We start from the raw sequence: 13,155 nt of genomic DNA on the forward strand, positions 1-13,155 counted from the left end.
ACCCTTATTAATGGGGCCCAAACGTAGTCAGATAAGGGTATTAAACGTAGTCAGGGCCTATCACGCCAGAGGCCTTATTCTTCTCATACTCTAGCAGTGACGAAACAATGTATTAATCTCTAATTGGAAAAAAATATTTCTTTGATTTTTTTTTTTTCTGTAAAAGGTTTTGACAATATTATTGTCATATACCATACACATAACATCTAAAGGAGATCAATTGAAGTATTTTTGCTACCTTAGGCCTATGGTTCTATGGTTTTTCTTTCATAGGTTTGGTTCCACCTCGACTAATGAACTAAGGTTCACTCTTCCATTTGAACCCCGAATGATCTATTTCTACATTTATGAACTTCAATATTGTTAAAGTATAAAAGATTAGGGATAATTACATTTACACCCCCTCAACTATGGCCAAATTCCACTTGTGACCCCGTGGTATCGACTTCACCAAAGACACCCCCTCATCTTTCTAGGAGTTTTTTTTTATCATGAAGGAGTGGGCTAAGAGGAGAAAATGACTGTAATGCGCTCATCTTTCCCAACTAAAAATTACGGTTTTCTCGTTGGTAAGCACTAGCGTAGGATCGCCTCACGATCACCGTCATAAGGTTACACCTAGATGCTCTGATACCACTTTGATACCGTTCGGATCGACGATCGCAATCCTTAGGATTGTGGAAAAAACACAAGAAGTAGAACTCTTGCTAAATGCTTAGAAAAGCTTTCTTTTTTTTAACCAAAAACTATAATCCCCTCTTTGTTCATTCTCATTAATATATTTGGAGATACAAGAAGTAAATGAGATACATGAAAAATGACTTACCAATAACTTCTATACCTATTTTTATTACCCTATAATAACTTCTAGGACAATTTTCATGACAATACCATTTCCTAAGTAGTCAAAATACAAACCCAATAAGTCTTAACAAAGTCCCTATAAATTATTAAAGAAAAACTTAGCTAACACATACTAAAAACTAGACATAGTAATTGCTTATCTAAATTCTCATGCAAAACTCAAGACCAAGTCAAACCACATAGATGTGCCACATGGATGACAAATGGCATTATCCTACGGTGCCACTTGGATATGCCACTGCATCATTCTCCCCCGGTTGAACGTCAACTCATCTCTGAGTTGACCAAGGTATTTTCATGGTATGGGATAAGATCAGAAACATTGAAAGTAGCTGAAACACCGTAATCACCAGGTAATTCAATCTTGAACACATTATCTCCAATTTTCTTTAGCACTCGAAAAGGACCATCCGCACGATCTTGAAGCTTGCCAAACTTCCCGGGTGGAAAACGCTCTTTGCGAAGATGAATCCATACAAGATCTCCTTCATTGATATCAATCTTTCTCCTATGCTTGTCTGCCCGTGCCTTATACTTTTGGGTGTTCTTTTCAATATTAGATCGAACTCTTTCATGAATTTTCTTAATCTCCTTCGCTCTTGCCTCCGCATCGCCGCTCAACTTAGTAGTAATAGGAAGAGGAACTAAATCAAGAGGACATTGAGGATTACACCCATACACTACCTCAAAAGGACTAGCACCGGTGGTGTGGCTAGTGGAGCGATTATATGCAAATTCGGCATGTGCAAGAACAAGATCCCATTGCTTCTTATTTCCTCCTACATAACTCCGAATGGGTTGCCAAGAGTTCGATTGATCACCTCCATTTGACCATCGGTTTGAGGATGGTGAGAAGAACTAAATTGGAGTTTAGTCCCCATCTTCGCCCATAATGTTCTCCAAAAATGACCAACAAATTTTGGATCCCTATCCGATGTGAAAGTTTTTGGAATACCATGCAACTTAACAATTTCTCGGAAGTAGAGATCGGCCACTTTGGATGCATCATAAGTCTTTTCACATGCCGCAAAATGCGTCATCTTGGAGAAACGATCAACAACCACCATGACCGAATCTTTCTTCCTTTGCGTTCGGGGAAGGCCCAAAACGAAGTCTAAACTCACATCTTCCCAAGGAGCTTGAGGAATGGGAAGGGGAGAATAGAGACCGGTGTTTTGTACCCTACTTTTCGCCATATGACAAATGCGACATTGTTGGAGATGACGTTCAACATCTTTACCCATCTTTGGCCAAAGGAAGTGTTCCTTAATAAGAGAGATTGTTTTATCTCTTCTGAAATGTCCACCAAGACCTCCATCGTGAGCCTCTTTAATGATGGCTTGCCGTAGAGAGCATTTTGGAATGCACACAAAGCTTCCTTTGAACAAATAACCTTCATGAATTGAGTAGTCCTCGCAAGGACCTTCTTTGCATCGGGACCAAATATTGCTAAAGTTCATATCCTCAACATAAAGATCCTTGATGAAGTCAAAACCCATGACCCTAACTTCAAGAGTGGAGAGAAGAGTGTGCCTTCGACTAAGAGCGTCCGTCACTTGATTTTGACTACCGGCCTTGTGACGGATGATGAAATTAAAAGATTGAATAAAATCCACCCACTTAGCATGTTGAACGCTTAATTTGTGTTGGCGGTTGTTTTAGCGCAAGGCTTCATGATCGGAGTAAAGAACAAACTCCTTACTTATGAGATAATGACGCCAATAACGGAGGGCTTCTACAATCACAAAAAATTCTTTATCATAAGTAGAATAATTTTTTCACCCATCACCAAGCTTAGCATTAAAGAAAGCAATAGGTTGTCCTTCTTGACTAAGAACCGCACCAATACCCACATTGGAGGCATCACAATCCACTTCAAAAATCTTATCAAAATCGGGGAGAGCAAGTAAAGGAGCTTCCGTCATCAACTTCTTGATAAGTTCAAAGCTATCTTGGGCTTCTTCAGTCCATTGAAAAGTTCCGCCTTTGAGACAATCCATGATAGGAGCCATCATAGAACTAAAATGCCGAATGAACCTCTTGTAGAAAGTTGCCAAACCATGAAAACTTCGGATTTCATGAATGTTGCGCGGTACCGGCCAACTTGTAATAGCTTCCACCTTTTTGGGATCAACCATAATGCCTTCAATTGAGATCACATAGCCTAAAAAGATGAGGCTATTGGTCAAGAACTCACACTTTGAAAGATTGACATATAGCTTCTCCTCTCGAAGTGTAGCAAAAATTTGCCAAAGATGGTCCAAATGCTCTTCTTGACTCTTACTATAAATGAGCATGTCATCAAAATAAACCACAACAAATTTACCGATATAGGGCTTGAAGACTTGATTCATAAGACGCATGAAAGTACTTGGAGCATTCGAAAGTCCAAATGGCATAACAAGCCATTCATATAATCCATCACGAGTTTTAAATTCCGTCTTCCATTCATCTCCGGGTCTCATGTAGATTTGATGATAGCCACTTCTAAGATCCAACTTTGAGAAGACTTGAGAACCGGCAAGTTGGTCAAGCATATCTTCAAGTCTTGGAATAGGAAAATGATATTTGATGGTGATCTTGTTTACCGCTCTACTATCGATGCACATCCTCCAAGAGCCATCTTTTTTTGGAACAAGTAAGGCGGGGACGGCACACGAACTAATGCTTTCACGTGCCGTTGAAGTTCCTCATGTTCTTTTGGACTCATTCAGTAAGCCGCCTTGTTTGGAAGAGTAGAGCCCGGAATAAAATCTATACAATGTTGGATGCTTCTCATAGGAGGTAGTCCGGGAGGAATTTCACTAGGTACAACATCTTGAAATTCCTCAAGGATTGGTGCAAGCTCCGTAGGGAAAGAATCATGCTCCTCATTAACTTCAACAACGAGTAGTGCATAGGACATGCCATTTTCCTTGGTCTCTTGATCAAACTCGGTTTTGGAAAGAAAAAAGTTACTCTCCCCCTTGTCGGGTTTGAGTCCCTTTTCCATGCTAGAAGGAGCCAAAGTCACCTTAACTCCATCCTTAACAAAAGAATAGGTATTCTTGAAACCATCGTGGATGACTTCGCGATCAAACTCCCAAGGGTAAATGACAAGCATCCATAGGTAGCACATCACACCAAATTTCATCTTTAGATTTAGTACCAATTGAGAAAGGAACAAGGCATTTAGACACCTTTACCTCATTTCTATGATTAATCCAAGAAAGGGAGTAAGGATGAGGATGAGGTTCGGTCTTGAGGTTCAATTTCTCCACCATCACCGTTGCGACAATATTTTCACAACTACCTGGATCGATGATAACATTGCAAACCTTGCCATGAGATGTACAACGGGTATGAAAAATATTGTGGCGAAGCCAATCATTGTCTTCTTTAAAGTGGTCCATATTCATAACTCTTCGGACTACAAGGAGCTCGCCTTGATCACTATGGACGACATCCTCTTCATCTTCTTGTGGATCGCTTGTCGGTTCTTCATCTTCGTTCTCTTGTATTTCACCATTCACAAGAGAGACAACTTTGCGATTGGGGCACTCCAATGCAATATGACTATATCCTTGGCATTTGAAGCATTGGATTGACGAAGGATTAGGCCGTTTATAAGTTGGAGCTGCATCACGCTTGGGCGGTCGAGAGACATTATTAGAGGGACGAGAATGAGAAGAACTCCCCCGGTTAGGAGTAGACTCATGACCTAAATTCCGAGTTCTAAAAGAACTCGTTGGCCCTTGATCTTGTCGTAGCCGGTATTGTTTTTCCACTTTGCTTGCCAAGCGAGGAACATCATTGAAGGACCAATAGCACCTTTTCTTTAATGTCATGCCTCAACCCTCCTAGATAACGGGCAATAGTTTGTTCTTCGGGTTCGGCAACTCCACATCACACCATCTTATTGTCAAGCTCTTCCGTATATTCATTAACGGAACGAGTCTCTTGTTGGAATTGGTACATATCCACAAAAGCATCTTGTAGATAATTTTCCTATAAATATTTCTTACGAAGCTCTTTCTTCATTTTCTCCCAAGATCTGATTTTTGATTTTTCGGTCTTTTCTCGATGAAGCTTTAATCGTTCCCACCATATTGAGGCATGGTTGCGAAGTTTGATTGCCGCGATTTTCACTTTGTGCTCGTCAGGAACTTCTTTATAATAAAAAAACCGTTCAACAGTAGTAAGCCATTCTATGAAGATATCCGGTTGCATCTTTCCTTCAAACTCGGGAACCTCCACCTTAACATCGATGAAATGTTGACGTAAAGGGGGATGTCTCGAAGAAGAACCGTCACTCTCTCCTTGGCGTTGGTGTGGCCGAGCGAAAAGGTTGACGTCCAACTCCGATTCATTGTTTTCTTCCACCTCATCTTGAGGCTCTTGAAGAGCTAACCTCTCGATGAGGGTTTGGACTTGACGCCTCAATTCCTCAATCTCGATATCACGAAGATCCCTTTCTCGATTAGGAGCTTCTCGTTCAATCGGACCTCGGCGACGTCGATTGGCCATTGAGAAACTTGAACTAGCCCAAATTTCTCGTTGGTAAGCACTAGCGTAGGATCGCCTCACGATCACCGTCGTAAGGTTACACCTAGATGCTCTGATACCACTTTGATACCGTTCGGATCAACGATCGCAATCCTTAGGATTGTAGAAAAAACACAAGAAGTAGAACTCTTGCTAAATGCTTAGAAAAGCTTTCTTTTTTTTTTAACCAAAAACTATCATCCCCTCTTTGTTCATTCTCATTGATATATTTGGAGATACAAGAAGTAAATGAGATATATGGAAAATGACTTACCAATAACTTCTATACCTATTCTCAATACCCTATAATAACTTCTAGGATAATTTTCATGACAATACCATTTCCTAAGTAGTCAAAATACAAACACAATAAGTCTTAACAAAGTCCCTATAAATCATTAAAGAAAGACTTAACTAACACATACTAAAAACTAGACATAGTAATTGCTTATCTAAATTCCCATGCAAAACGCAAGACCAAGTCAAACCACATAGATGTGCCACATGGATAACAAATGGCATTTTCCTACGGATCCACATGGATATGCCACTGCATCATAATGCATGTTGGGATTGTAAGTTTCCTTCAAGTATACTGATCTACCAAAATCAACAAAGCATCAGTGATCAAGTGCGCCTTAGTTCAATGTGGAGGTTCACAAAACAGAGAAGAGCAGGTGGCCTGAAATTTCTGATTGAATTTTGTGGAAACTGACATTTGGATACCAAAGTTAATCAGGTTGTGGTTTGTTTCTGTTTGGGATTGAGGAACAGCAACACAATTTCGCAGGATGAGATGATGGTTGACATCAGACTTTGAATACTCTAGATTTGGGTTGGTTCAATTTTGTATTACAGGGAAATTTGAGTTTAGCTGGGTTTAGCCCTGTTTCTCTTGGTGAATTCCTAGTTGAACTTGGTTGAAGTTTCCAACTGACTTTAGCAGCAGGAAAGTTACCAGTCTGATTTCAGCTTGTCTCCAGTTACACAGACTTCCAATTCCATTTCCTACACAAGGTTCTTGATTGCTGAAGGCCATCGCCTCCACAATTGAGCACCGGCTCCCTGCAAGATACTGCATCAAAGTGCTTTGCTAGACTCAGCCAGATCTACTTGTTTTGGGGTTAAGGAATGCGAACAAGTAGCTTAAATTCTTATGCAATGGGCCAAATTGTCAGCAGGTTGTGACTGAAATTAGTACAACAACAACAACAAGTACATAAAGTTTTTTTTAATTTTTTTAATTTTTTTCAGGCTTAACTGAATTCAAAAGAGGACATGAACAATAAAGGCTGAAATTGTGTACACTTGTGGACTAAAATTTTAAATCGAAGTGCTGCTCACCGTCTTCTGTCGTGGAAAGGACAAGCTCTTTTCAAGGAGGGTAATTTGATGCAGGAGCATCCTCTTGATACACATCAGCTCCTACATGGCTCCTTAGTTTAGTTGTCTTTACTTGTCCATGTGTTGTCTTGTTTAGACATTTTACTTGTTGTAATTGTCCTTAATTGTAACAACCCTCAAAAAAAAAAAAAAAAAAAAAAAAAAAAAAAAAAAAAAAAAAAACTCGGAATTCCGAGAATAATTCTCGGAACTCCGAGAACTACTGGAGAGATCTCGGAACTCCGAGAAAATCACCTCGGAATTCCGAGAAATCGGACAGTAGTTTTGGAATCCGGTTCTCGGAACTCCGAGAGCATTTCTCGGAACTCCGAGAATTCTCGGAACTCCGAGAAAATGCCTCGGAACTCCGAGAACGTCGCGGATTGAGAATCCGAGAGTTTCCAAACTCTCTATGAAGTGCCGATTTCCATCCTTTTTTGGTAAGTTAACACCCAAACAAACCCTAGAAAGATTCATGACCATATATATACACTATCTTAACCTAATGTTCTTCATAAATCAAAACCCTAAAACCTAAGGAGAATAAGAAAAGGAGAATTCAAGAAAAGGGAGAAGAAGGAAGGGCTTTCAACTCCAAGATCCATCAAGCTTCATTCAATTCTCTCCATTCAAGTAATCAATCACATCAATCAAACCAATCCATTCAAAAGCAAAGGCAAGATTTCGGATTATGTTTTGTAATCTACACTATAACTAGAGTTCTTGAAAATTTAGATAAAACCTCTTATGTTTTTGTTTCTTGATTCTTGAATCCAATTCATGGCTTTCATTGAAAACCCACAACCCTATGATGGAGATGATTTAAAGGCCATAGTTTCTTATACCCTTGATACCATTTCCCTCGTACCCAAAAAGGGGCGAGAAGGTCAAAAGAACTACGTGAACTCCTCGTACAAAAACAGTGCGAAAGGTATCTTCGTACAAAAACAGTTCGAAGGTTATAATTCTACATGGGTATCATTGTGTATAGAAATTAATGGGGAAGGAAAGGGAAGAGCATAGTCTCTAAACGATTTTAGAACCTTAGATTCTAATGACTAGAGCAATAGCTTCTAATGAACAATCATATTTAACAAGGAGTCCTATTTTTGCAAATTCAAAGGTGTTATTAGAAAAACCTCTATATTATTGCTTATTGTTGCACCAAATACCATGTCTTTCTTGATATGCTAAATTTCTTTGATATGCCTCTAATATGAGATGATTATATCTTTACATCTTCAATTGCCTAAGTTAAGTTTTATTACTCTGCATAACCGTTATTCTTGCATCCTGACCTTTAAAACTTTTCAACAGACTTTAATGGCGAAAATCCAGAAAACCAGCAAATCGATCAAAACGAAGGAGCATTTGCTGATGAGATGACCTAGGCAATGGGATGGGGAGAGATGGCATAGTTTAGGCAGTTATTTATTTCTTTTAGTTTTCTTTCCAAAGTCCTTTGGGGCATGGATATTTAATTTGGCAAATTTGTGGAATTATTATTGAAAGTATTGGAATAAAATTCTCTTCCCTTATTTTTGTCTCTATTTCATTAAATAAAAGATTTGTTTTTAACTAAGACTTCCGCTGTATGAAAGAATGAATGTGCTTTGTGCCTCTTTTATTTTTTTTGAGAGGCGTAGCAATCCGGATTTTTGGGGCTCGTTTGCTCTGTTTTATAAAGAGCTAGGCTCAGAATTGCCTCAAAATTTAGCCTGAGAATCCGGGTCGTTACAGAGGTGGTATCAGAGCCTATCTAGGTTAGTCAGTGAGGAACCTAGTACGAGTCTGGGTATATGTCTAAGGTTGGGTAGTTGAACCTAATTAACTAAAGTACAACCTAACCATAATTTACATGATCATAATTAAATTAAGTAAATTAGAATTTTTATGAACTAACAATTGTGTGTTCTTTTGACAGATGGATCAAAGAGAGTTGCGAGGTAATGCTAGGAGAGGTCGTGGTGATGCCCATGTTGGTGAAGGAGCAGATCCTTTACTCATGATTGCTGATCTCCTTAGAGGTCAAGCTCAGGCACAGGCTGCTAACCAAGCAGCTAATCAGGCCGCTTTGCAGAACATTGCAACCACTCTAGCAGCTCGCCATGCGCCTGCAGCAGATCCGACTAAGTTGCACAGGCAATTCAGGGACTACAGGCCATCGGAGTTTACAGGAGTGGGAGACCCTTTGGTTGCAGACCACTGGATTTTGGAAGTGGAAGGAATTTTTGAAGTGATGGAGTGCAGTGATATTCAGAAAATCCGTTTGGCTACCTTTTTACTAAAGGACCAAGCAGGAGTGTGGTGGAGATCCTTACTGCAAAATTATCCTTATGCTAAGAATGAGACGTGGACCGAATTCAAAGTACGGTTCAACAACCAATTCTTTCCTAACCATGTTAAGAGGGAATTGGCATCTCAGTTTGCGTCTCTGAAGCAGGGATCTTTTACTGTGGCTCAGTATGGAGCCAAGTTTAGGCAGTTGTCGAGGTATGCACCTGGCTATGCCTCTACAGAGGAGGATAAAGTTTCGAAGTTTGTTGACAACCTTCGCCCATCTCTTATGGCGAAAGTTGTTCTTCATGAACCTCAGACTTTGGTAGAAGCTTGCGCAAAAGCCGAGATGGCTGAGCGTAGTGAGAAAGTGATTATGGCCGCCAGAATGCCGCCATCAGGGAGCAGGAATCAAGTGCCGCCGCCTAAGAGACAGAGAATGGAAGATGGAGTTCCTGCAAGGGTTCCTTGTGCTATTTGCGGAAAATTTCATGCTGGAAGGTGTTGGAAGACGATGAATGTCTGCCACAACTGTGGAGACCCGAGTCACAAGATTTTGGAGTGTCCTAAGCCTACATTTAGGGACATGAGACCTCAAAGGCAGCAGCAGAATTTTCAGCCAGCAATGAATCAGGGGAACCGAATTAATAATAATCAGCAGCAGCAGAAACCCCCAGCGCAGCAGCAGCAGCAGAATCAGTGGAAAGGGTATCAGAATCGCCAGCAGAATCCGGAGAAGAGTGCATCTCAAGCACCTGTCAACCGAGTCTATGCGCTTAATCAACAAGACGCTGATGCCTCCGACGCAGTCATTGAAGGTCAGCTTTTTGTTAATAATACATCTGTGCATATTCTTGTAGATTCTGGCTCTACCTTGTCATTCATATCGCCAATTTTTGCGAAGGAACTGAATTTGACCCCTATTACTCTAAATTTCCCTTTGAGAATTATTACTCCTTTAGGAGATGATGTAATTACAAATTTAGTGTGTAAGGGATGTATTATAAAGATAGGTGGTAGAGAGCTTTTGGCTGATTTAGTGCTATTGGAGATGAACGATTTTAGAGTTATCCTTGGTATGGATTGGCTAGCAGCTTATCATGCTAATGTGGATTGCTTTCATAAAATCGTGAAATTTGCAATTCCTGGAGAAGAAGAAATCGTTTTTGAGGGAGTGAAGCGCCCTATGAAGAAGATTAAAGTAATTGCAGCTGTGAAAGCTCAGAAGTTGATCAATAAAGGATGTGAATGCTTTCTGGCTTTCATGGAGAAGGAAGAAGTCGGTATTGAGTTGTCTGTTTCAGACATCCCTGTGGTGAGGGAGTTTCTGGATGTCTTTCCAGACGACTTTGAATTACCTCCCCACCGAGAGATCGACTTTACTATCGATCTTGTGCCAGGGACCGAGCCTATTTCTAAAACACCTTACAGAATGGCCCCGGCTGAATTGAAAGAATTGAAGGAGCAGTTATCAGAATTGTTGGAGAAGGGATTTATTAGACCCAGTTCATCCCCATGGGGAGCTCCTGTGCTATTTGTAAAGAAGAAGGATGGTAGTCTTCGCTTGTGCATTGACTACAGGCAGCTGAATAAGGTGACTATCAAGAATCGCTATCCTCTTCCTCGGATAGACGATCTCTTTGACCAGTTGCAAGGAGCTACTCATTTCTCGAAGATTGATTTGAGATCTGGATATCATCAGTTGCGTATCAGAGACGAGGACATTTCAAAGTCAGCTTTTCGTACTCGATACGGTCACTATGAATTTGTCGTAATGCCATTTGGATTGACAAATGCACCAGCCATATTTATGGACTTGATGAATAGAGTATTCAAGCCATTTTTGGATCAGTTCGTGGTGGTATTCATAGATGACATCCTTATTTACTCGAAATCTGAAGAGGAGCATGCTAAGCATTTGGGACTTGCATTGGAGACTTTGAGAAAGAATCAGTTGTATGCAAAATTCTCTAAATGTGAGTTTTGGCTCGAGCGTGTTACATTTTTGGGTCATGTGATATCAAAAGAAGGAATTGAAGTGGATCCTGCTAAGATTCAAGCAGTTACTTCTTGGAAGCAGCCTACCAATGTTACTGAGATCAGAAGTTTCTTGGGTCTGGCCGGGTATTACAGGAAGTTTGTTGAAGGCTTTTCAATTTTAGCTGGACCTTTGACTAAATTGACCAGGAAGAATGTTAAATATGTTTGGAATGAAGAATGTGAAAGCAGTTTTCAAGAATTGAAGAAAATATTGACATCAGCTCCAGTTTTGATACTTCCTACCGCAGAAGGAGATTTTGTGGTGTATAGTGATGCATCATTTCGAGGTTTGGGTTGCGTGCTCATGCAATCAGGCAAGGTCATTGCCTATGGTTCGAGGCAGTTGAAGAAGCACGAAGTGAATTACCCAACTCATGATCTGGAATTAGCAGCAGTGGTTTTCGCTTTGAGGATATGGCGACACTACTTGTATGGTGTCAAGTTTGAGGTTTTTACAGATCATAAGAGCCTCAAGTATCTTTTTGATCAGAAAGAGCTGAATATGAGACAGAGAAGATGGGTTGAATTTTTGAAGGATTATGACTTCACTTTGAGTTATCATCCAGGCAAGGCTAATGTAGTGGCCGACGCTCTTAGCCGACAAGAACACCCTATGATGGCCTGTTTGATGATGGAAGAATGGGAATTGCTTGAGCGGTTCAGAGATTTAGATTTGGGAACTTGCGAAATTGGCGATAAATCCTTTATTGCTAATATTCGAGTTCGGTCGAATATCATAGAAACTGTTAAAGCAGCTCAGATAGATGATGAAGGAATTTTGAAATTAAAAGCTGAAGTTGATTCTAAACCAAAGTTTTCAGTAGGAGAGGATGGATGTTTGTTCTTTAAAGACAGAATTTGTGTGCCAGCTAAGGAAGAAATCAGAAGGGACATTTTGGATGAGGCACATAAGTCTCGTTACACCATCCATCCAGGTAACACAAAGATGTACCAAGACTTGAAAAGGAATCTTTGGTGGAGTGGAATGAAAAGGGACATTGCTGAGTATGTTTCTAAATGCCTAACTTGTCAGAAAGTAAAGGCAGAGCATCAGAAACCTGGAGGTACATTGGATCCTTTGGAGATTCCCATGTGGAAATGGGATAGCTTGTCCATGGATTTTATCATGGGTTTACCCAAATCGAAGAGCAATTGTGATGGTATCTGGGTGATTGTGGACCGTCTTTCTAAATCGGCTCATTTCATTCCAATTAAGAAAGATTGGAAGTTGGAAAAGCTTGCTGAAACATATGTGGCTCAGATCGTTAGGTATCATGGTGTGCCCTCGACCATAATCTCTGACCGAGACTCTCGTTTCACTTCGGGATTCTGGAAGAGCTTACATTCTGCTTTGGGTTCGAAGTTGAGTTTCAGTACAGCATATCATCCTCAGACTGATGGTCAGACTGAAAGGGTAAATCAGATCCTTGAAGATTTGTTGAGAGCTTGTGTTCTAGATTTTGGTGGAGATTGGGAGAAGCATTTGCCTCTATGTGAATTTGCTTACAACAACAGCTACCAACAGAGTATTCAGATGGCTCCATTCGAAGCTCTATATGGCCGTGCCTGCAGATCACCTTTGTGCTGGGCTGAAGTTGGTGAGAAGCAATTGCTTGGACCAAAGTTGGTTCGAGAGTCGACTGAAAAAGTTGCATTGATTAAGGATCGTTTGAAGATCGCGCAGAGTCGACAGAAGAGTTATGCCGATCAGCGGAGGAGAGATTTAGAATTCGCTGAAGGCGATATGGTTTTTGTGAAGATTTCGCCGTTCAGGGCAGTAATGCGTTTTGGAAAGAAAGGGAAGTTGACTCCTCGTTTTATTGGACCCTACCGAATTGTGAAAAGGATTGGGGCAAGAGCTTATAAATTGAAGTTGCCTTCTAATTTGGAGCGGATGCATGATGTTTTTCATGTATCGATGCTTCGATTGTATCATCCCGACCCTTCACATGTTTTGGCCGAGGATGATGTCGAGCTTCAAGAAGATTGGTCTTTTTCTGAAGGACCTGTGAAGATTTTAGATCGAGAAGAGCGAGCTTTGCGAAATAAGACGATTTCGTTGGTCAA

The 13,155-nt window shown here is 40.5% G+C and overlaps 1 protein-coding gene across 1 annotated transcript; it reads left to right on the plus strand.

The window, feature by feature from the left end:
* The first annotated feature begins 8,570 nt into the window (after positions 1-8,570).
* On the plus strand, positions 8,571-10,812 carry LOC143861540 (uncharacterized). The gene is made up of 3 exons (XM_077372452.1): positions 8,571-8,579; positions 8,696-10,642; positions 10,762-10,812. The coding sequence occupies exons 1-3, from the start codon at positions 8,571-8,573 to the stop codon at positions 10,810-10,812; spliced, it is 2,007 nt and encodes a 668-aa protein (XP_077228567.1).
* The last annotated feature ends 2,343 nt before the right edge of the window (positions 10,813-13,155 follow it).

Source organism: Tasmannia lanceolata, unplaced genomic scaffold (genome assembly GCF_043159265.1).
Source record: "Tasmannia lanceolata isolate RefF3 unplaced genomic scaffold, GAP_Taslan_0.1 ptg000037l, whole genome shotgun sequence".
Lineage (NCBI taxonomy): Eukaryota > Viridiplantae > Streptophyta > Magnoliopsida > Canellales > Winteraceae > Tasmannia > Tasmannia lanceolata.

Coding starts and splice junctions, on each gene's coding strand:
- LOC143861540 (XM_077372452.1), top strand. Junction 10,643..10,761: donor ACTACAGGCAGCTGAATAAG/GTGACTATCAAG, acceptor GTTGCGTATCAG/AGACGAGGACATTTCAAAGT.